We start from the raw sequence: 7,500 nt of genomic DNA on the forward strand, positions 1-7,500 counted from the left end.
GTCCTCAGACTCAGTTGTGTTGCCGTGGTTACTAGCCTGGTCAGGAGCAACATAGAGCTTAGTCGGGCTGAAATATAAAGCTTGAATCTGATAAGTAAATAGCATCAGCGTGCCTGCAGGATCCCCTCGACGTGTCTTTAGGGAGGCGGGGCCAGGAGGCGGGGCCAGGATATTTAGACAGAGGTGCCAGAAGGCCCCGTGCCATTTTATGATGAAGGATCTGGAGTTAAGTGGGAAAACGTCTTTACCCAGAATGCCAAGCCCCCCCCCCCTAACCCCCCGTATCTGTTGGCAACTTGACTGTTTGAGTCACGTGAGTCATCGTCATGGCAACTGAAGCACAAAACCCTGCAAATTGTCCCCCCCCCACCCCCAAAAACATCATTTCCTAAACCTTGCGTCCTGGGAGAAGCGTTCCCAGTGCCCAGACTTTTTCCAGGATTTGACTGGAGGTTTGTTTTTATTGTGTCTTTGACTTGGAGGAGCAACAACAAAGTGTTTCCTCAGCGCCCCGCCCTGACCAGATTTATAGTGAGACGCTGTACATTAAGTCTCTACCAGGCAGTAAAGTGCAATAAGACAGGGGGCGGAGCTACAACCTCACCTCCGTCTCTGGGACGTCTGCGGGCCGGGTCGCTTGGCGCCGGCGTCCGGGGCTCGGAGGTGACGGAAGCGGCGCTTGCGGCAGGGAGCGACGTCTGTGATGTCATTCAGGCTGTCGTCCAATGGGCTGGGAGTACGGGACCCTGAGGAGAGCGACCATACAGGACAGGAGGAGTCAGACATGTAAGGCTGCACACACACACACACACGACGTCATGTAGCAACAGATACAGTATGTTCTGATTCATAGAAATGAAGACGATGATCCACTTAAAGACCTGAAACACATTTAGACTGATCTAACACTGAGCTACACATCAGAGCAGTCCAGACCTGCTTCAGGCTCTAATGTGACCAGAGGGATCAGATCTCAGACCACATATGGAAGTGGAACAAATCTGATGGGGCTTAGTGAAGCTTCAGGCTGGAATGTGAGGGGAGCCGCTGGCGTTTGCTGCTCAGGTTTACACACTGCTACAGAGCTTCAGAGCTTCAGAGCTTCAGAGCTTCAGAGCTTCAGAGGCTTCAGAGAGGCTGGGCTCATTATGTTGCCCTGGCTGGGGGAGACTGGAAGGCGGAGGAAGGGAGAGCGCGTCATTCTAACAATGCTTCCACTTCTCCAGGGTTGTTCCCTTACGTCTCCCCCTCACGGGAACCCGAGCGTTTACAGGTTGAGTTTGTTTTCCGTGCTCTCGTCACGTCTGAAGAGCCGGAGAGGAGAGGTGATGAAGGAGAGGCAGAGCGGGCAGAGCAGAGGGTCTGGAGCAGATGTAGAGCTCCGGTCCACCAGAGACCAGAGCTTTCTGAAGACGACTGCATGATGTAATCACTGTACATGTCCACGTATGAGGAGGGGGTCTCAGTTGTTCTTCTTCTTGTTTCAGGGTGTAAATGTGTCCTCCTGCACTGAAACACTCTAGTATGATGTCATCTACAAACCTCCACATCCAGAGTGTGTGTGTGTGTGTGTGTGTGTGTGTGTGTGTGTGTGTGTGTGTGTGTGTGTGTGTGTGTGTGTGTGTGTGTGTCAGATCTGCAGCTTGTTTGTTTTGAATCTGTGACTGAATAGTTCCAGCATGAACAAACACTCACACGTATGATCAACTGGTAAAGTCTCACATGAGGCGTGTGGAGGAAAGTGGGAACATTACACAACACAACACACAACAACACAAGTTTTCAAAAAGTGTGTGTGTGTGTGAGAGAGTGTGTGACTGCCCCCCCCCCCGTGTGTGTGTGTGTGAGTGTGTGAGAGAGAGTGTGTGACTGCCCCCCCCCCCCCGTGTGTGTGTGTGTGAGTGTGTGACTGCCCCCCCCCCGTGTGTGTGTGTGTGTGTGTGAGTGTGTGACTGCCCCCCCGTGTGTGTGTGTGTGTGTGTGTGTGTGAGAGAGAGTGTGTGACTGCCCCCCCCCCCCCGTGTGTGTGTGTGTGTGTGTGTGTGTGTGTGTGTGTGTGTGTGTGTGTGTGTGTGTGTGTGTGACTGCCCCCCCCCCCCCCCCTCTATCTGCTGGCTTCACTGGCGACTTGTGGCGGTCTTGAGTCATCGTCATGGAAACCTAAACACCAAATCCAGTGAGCTTTCCTCATCAGTGTCAGGGCACAAATGGATGGGGGGGGGAGGGGGGGGGGGGGGCACCTGGACCTGGAGGCTGGAGTGTGTGAGAGGCTGGAAAATGGAGGAAGGCAGGAAAGAACAGCTGAGAGGTGAAATCCCCCTCAAACACGCCATGAGTTTACCAAACACCATTAAAGTGCCAGGCAGGGCCACGCCCCAACACCCGCCGCCTGCTAATCACCGCCCGGGGGCCAAGGGGGCGGGGCCACAGGGGCCGAGCCGCTCGCCCTCTTCAGATGTGTGTTAAAGGTGTTTTGGGACAGAGGCCCAGGAGTCGGGATTACATCACTCCTCCCTGATGTCATGGTTACTTCCTGGGCACGAAGTACGCAGACGTGTAAGCCGAGCCGCAAACACGCCGCGCTCCCATGACAACCCAGAAATATCAGACATATTTCAGGCAGAGTGAGGAGTTTGGCTGAGGCTGAGGCAGAACGGCGTGGACACGGCACGTTCATCAGAGAGAGGAGGAGCGGCCTGAGCGTCTCCTCCTGGATCTGATGATGACCTTCATCATGTGTTCACGCTCCGTACGGAACGACGCCTGTGGAGCTGCTCTCTCTCCTTCCTCTGTCATCCTGGGTTGATTTGCCCTTTTAAAACAGGAAATGGTGACGTTGCTGCAGCCGAGCCTCATGGGGGGAAATCCCCTCTGCACCGCCGCCACTCACAGCTCCATGAAGGAGGAGGAGGAGGAGGAGGAGGATGTCAGGGTGCTCTGCTCTGTATGAGGAAGACTGAGTGAGTGATGGAGTGAAGGACAGGAGCCTGGCCACACTCAGACACTTTGCTTGTGTTGTAACATGAAGGTGAACATGACAGAGCTGCTGGTTCTTCTGCTGCTCAGCTCTCAGATAATCAGATGATGAAGAGGAAGAGGTTCCAAAGGTTCCTCACCCTGGGGCTCTACGGTGGAAGCAGGAGCAGCCGGCGCTCCCTCTGACTCTTCGTCAGTGCTGCCACCATACTGCTCCTCCTCCTCCTCCTGGTCTGATGTCTGCACAGCTTCTCCCCTCTTCTGTCCTTCACCGCTCCTAAAGCAGAACAGAGGCGTCACATCCTTTACATGCCGGCGACATCACTGCGTCTGCTTCCACTCTGGGCGACTGTGCTGGACGGACCTGGCTTCCTGTAGGTGTGTCATGCTCTCCTGGAGGCTGCGGATCTTGGCTTTCTTCTCGTTGAGGACGAGGACAAAGCGAGAGTAGAGCTCCGCCTCCAGGGCCTCCTTACACCCAGCATAGCGCCTCAGCCTTCAACACAAACATGAAGCTAGTATTATTACAGATCAGGACAAGAAGGGCTAACCTATAGACTGATGAAAGGTGAGAGAGTGTGTGTTGTTCTAAGGCGCTCTAAGGCGCTCTGCGCGCTCTGCGGCGTGCGTTGGCCCTGCTCTGACTCATGGGGCCTCTTCCTTCGTCTCTGGTGCGCTGCAGTTTCCCAGCAGCAGCGTGTCATGAGTTCATAGCTCAAAGTCACGTACGCTGAGGGCGACGCCCCCCACTGAGCGCAGCAGTTTGGTAATAACTCAGAAGCTTTAAGGAAGCAAAACTTATGAATAACACGCTGCTACGCAACTCTGTGTGTGTGTGTGTGTGTGTGTGTGTGTGTGTGTGTGTGTGTGTGTGTGTGTGTGTGTGTGTGTGGTTACTCTGCAGTGATGCGGCGTTGCTCCTGTCTCAGTTGTTGGTTCTCGTCCTCCAGCTTGGCGTTGTGGCGTTCCAGCACGTTTCCTCTCTCCAGGCTGTGGACCAGCAGCTCTCTGATGGCGTCCGCCGGCTCCGGGACCGCCGACAACAACGCAGAACCCAACCGGAACTGACAGAGGACGGAGACGGACAGAACATCACAACAAAAACACAACCAGGAGGACACTTTAGCTCCCTGTGATGCATGCTGGGATATGGCTTTAGTTTGATCTCCAGAGGACAGCGCTGTCCCACGCTGTCCCCCGGAAGACAAAGGGAGAAGCGGTGTAGTGACTCATGGAGGAAACAGGAAGTAGGTACGGTGTGAACATGCAGCAGAGATGGACTCACGGCTGACTGACTGTCACGTGATCAAATCAGATTAATGCTGATTTTACACGACAGTAGGGTGGAATGAGCAGGAATCCTTTCATTAGCACACAGACGCTTATGATGCATCTATAACTGCTGATGATGATGATGATGATGACGAGGGTTCGGGTTGAGAAAGAGAAGAGTTGCTTCCACTTCTGTAAATCCACCGCTTCACTCTCATCTAACTCATTTCCTTTTCCTGTGACAGATGTCCTCTCTGTCATAACTACCATGGCAACGCAGCTAGTGTGTGTGTGGGAGGGGTGGGGGGGGGTCGGTCGGCGGCGTCAATCCAGTGAAGTCCCAGCAGATCCATCAGTGCAGGTCCATGTTGTCCTGAGGCCTGGAGGACAGCCTGGACCTCCACCATGATCTCCTCTCTGCTCCATCACGCTGACAGGCACCTTCATCCTCCCGCTGTGACATCATCATCTCCCGACTGATGTCAGGACAGCTGAGTCGCTGCCCATCTTTCGCCGCAGGCTGAAAACCCATCTCTTCGAGAGACACTACCCGGATCTGCCCTCTTAGGACATCACCTATTCTGTCCTCGCTCTTCTGATGCACTGATTTGTCTTCTTCATTGTCTTTTCTCTCATTCATCATTCTAACTTATCACTCTTCTACTCTAGCTCTAGTTCTGCTCTTAGCTGTTGGTTGAGGAAGGAAATGCACTCAGGATTTCTTGTGACCTGAAGTTCTTTTATCTTCCTTTGTTGAACGCACTTCTCTGAAGTCACTTTGGATAAAAGCGTCTGCTACATGACCCTGATGTAATGTAATGTAATGTAATGTGTTGTAATGTAATGTGATGTAATGTAATGTAATGTGTTGTAATGTAATGTAATCATCAGGCTCACACTCCATCCATCACCTCCTGGGCTCACTCAGGGAATCAAAGCTTCACCTTCACACCTCCAACATTAGAGCGGAGATGACGTCAGGCCTGGAGTCAAACCCAAACAGTGGGAGCCTGTGCGGTCGGCCCTCAGCTGATAGCGCTCAGAGGAGAACACCAGGCTGTGCTGAGGTCCACCAGCTGGCTCACCTGCTGCAGCTGCTCACACACTGAGCTGCACCCAAGGTCACCGAGTCTCTGGAGGGTTTGGAGCATCTCTGCATTCCACACCCAGCCAGAGGCTCAGAGCTGTGGGTGGTCCTCAGTGCTTTAATAACCACTGAGTGAGATGAGAGTGTAGATCTGAATACATACAGCATTGACTCTGACCTCTGACCTCTGAGCCAGGGGTCACATCCTGCTGGTGAAGCTGTGCTGAACTCACCGTGATGTCCTTCTGCATCTTCTCGTAGGCCAGCGTGAGGTCGGAGCCGGGGGCCGGCCCGGGGGGGGTCAGGGTGAAGCTGTAGGTGAGGTCGCTCTGTGACGCCGTCAGAGCCTCCTGGAGGTCCTGCACGTATCGCTCCTTCCTCATCTCCAGCTCCTCTGCCTCAGCGCTCACTGCAGCCTCGCTCACTGCAGCACAGAGACGCCAAACACTCAGACATGAGGTCAAGCTGGGATGTGATGAAGCTTGACAGCCCAATACTCAGAGAGATGTTCAGAGAAAACAAGAAAGAAAGCAGTGAGCTGAAGCCTCACAGAGGTTAAAGGTCATCGAGAGCACCGAGCAGGTGGAGCCCATAAAGGTGCCACACCGAGAAGGTCAGTGAGGTCACTGTGTGTGTGTGCGTGTGTGTGTGTGCGTGTTTGTGAGACCCTCTCACCTCGTCCTCTCCAGGCGTCCTGTCCATCAGTCAGCAGCAGCTGGAACCCAGAGCCTAAGTCCCGCCCCCTCCAGTCCACTCGCAGGAAGTAGGAGGATTCATGTCCGGGCCGGGAGGAGACGTGAACCTCTCGCACCGACACGTGCATCACTGCAAACACAACAGCTGGTTGATACTAACACACTGGTTAATACTAACACACAATCTAATCTTCCATAATGCATCATGTCATAATGTTAACTCTTGGCTCTGCCCCTCGATGTGTCCCCCTTTATATAAACACACACTGCTGTTCCTCTGCTGTGACCTGTCAGCTTATGTAACAGGTAAACACCGACACACACACACACACACACACAGCCTCTCATTAGTCTAACTACACACTGAGGCTCACTACACCTGCTTTCACACCTGCACCTCCAACATGTGGCTCACATACACACTTACACACTCATACAAGTCAGGGACGCTTGATTGGACTGGAGAAGGAGGTTTGACGTGGAGTTTAAATGTTACGAAATAAATTAAACTCAGTTTTTAAAAAGTACAATACTCTGAAGATCATTGTGGGCGTTTCCCGTCACTCTCACCTGGTCCCCGGATGCTGCACAAAGGCACCGTGAGTGTGAAACTCTTTGACTGTGACATCTTTTCACCTTATTTGACCTTTAATCGCTCTGTTCTTCGCATTAGCTTCATGTTGACTCGTTATTGTGCTTCAGTGTGATCGGTCAGCCGCTGTAGGGGGCATGTTTAAACATTCCAAAGCGTACGAGCCGACAGGCTTCCGTCACCATGTAGCACGGGCACTGGTGGCAACAGCACACCGGCTAACGCTAAGCTAACACCTGGCGCTGTTTGTAAACACAGCGGCTGAGATGAATGAGAGACCAAAGTCACAACGATCCAAACTCGGTGGGTTCGTGTGGTTCTTACCGGAACCTGCGCCGCGTCGATCTGCGCTTTGAAGTGACGGGGAAAAGCGTTAATGTCGAAGTTTGGGACCGAGCCGGAAGAGTGCGACAGGGCGGCTCTATACGTCATCACCAAGCGACGGCAGGGCTGCTGCTGCTTTACCGCCGGATTGTTTCTGATTAAATTCAACTGAAATAAATGTTTAAAAATGTTATCTAAAAATAAATTATTAGACAAGGAGAGAAATTTTGTGTTAGAAAATCTTTTTGTTCCCACCAAAACTCACAGTTTGTGTTTCTAGATGTATTATTATTATTGTTATTATTATACATTATTAATGTAAATAGACGTAGATTATAAATATGAATGTATAAGAATATATGGCTGAGAGGAGTAAAAATTACTTAATTAATTAATTATGATTTGTTTTCATACAAAAATATATTCCAGATATTTAGAAAGAAATATCTGAATAATGCTTTTACATTTCCACATAGTGAAGACAATCAAACCAAAGGAGCTTGAATGAAAAGGTCCAAGGATTCTAGTCATGAATTTTGGTCACGTTCCTGTGG

The 7,500-nt window shown here is 51.7% G+C and overlaps 1 protein-coding gene across 2 annotated transcripts; it reads right to left on the reverse strand.

Annotated features, from left to right (window-relative positions):
- Window positions 1-413: 413 nt before the first annotated feature.
- Window positions 414-7,071, reverse strand: xrcc4 (X-ray repair complementing defective repair in Chinese hamster cells 4). 2 transcript variants are annotated; one of them, XM_076140516.1, is made up of 7 exons: window positions 6,601-6,880; window positions 6,011-6,160; window positions 5,569-5,759; window positions 3,874-4,040; window positions 3,341-3,472; window positions 3,117-3,253; window positions 414-746 (listed from the first exon to the last, which is right to left on the reverse strand). In XM_076140516.1, exons 1-7 carry the CDS (start codon window positions 6,656-6,658, stop codon window positions 601-603), a joined length of 981 nt encoding a protein of 326 aa, XP_075996631.1. In that variant the 5' UTR covers window positions 6,659-6,880; the 3' UTR covers window positions 414-600. The 2 variants fall into 2 exon arrangements, with proteins under 2 accessions (XP_075996631.1, XP_075996632.1); XM_076140517.1 differs by lacking the exon at window positions 6,601-6,880 and adding an exon at window positions 6,947-7,071 and having other exon boundaries at window positions 422-746.
- Window positions 7,072-7,500: the final 429 nt, after the last annotated feature.

Source organism: Genypterus blacodes, unplaced genomic scaffold (assembly GCF_046128005.1).
Source record: "Genypterus blacodes isolate CSIRO-AG114 ecotype Tasmania unplaced genomic scaffold, CSIRO-AGI_Gbla_v1 ptg000647l_1, whole genome shotgun sequence".
NCBI lineage: Eukaryota > Metazoa > Chordata > Actinopteri > Ophidiiformes > Ophidiidae > Genypterus > Genypterus blacodes.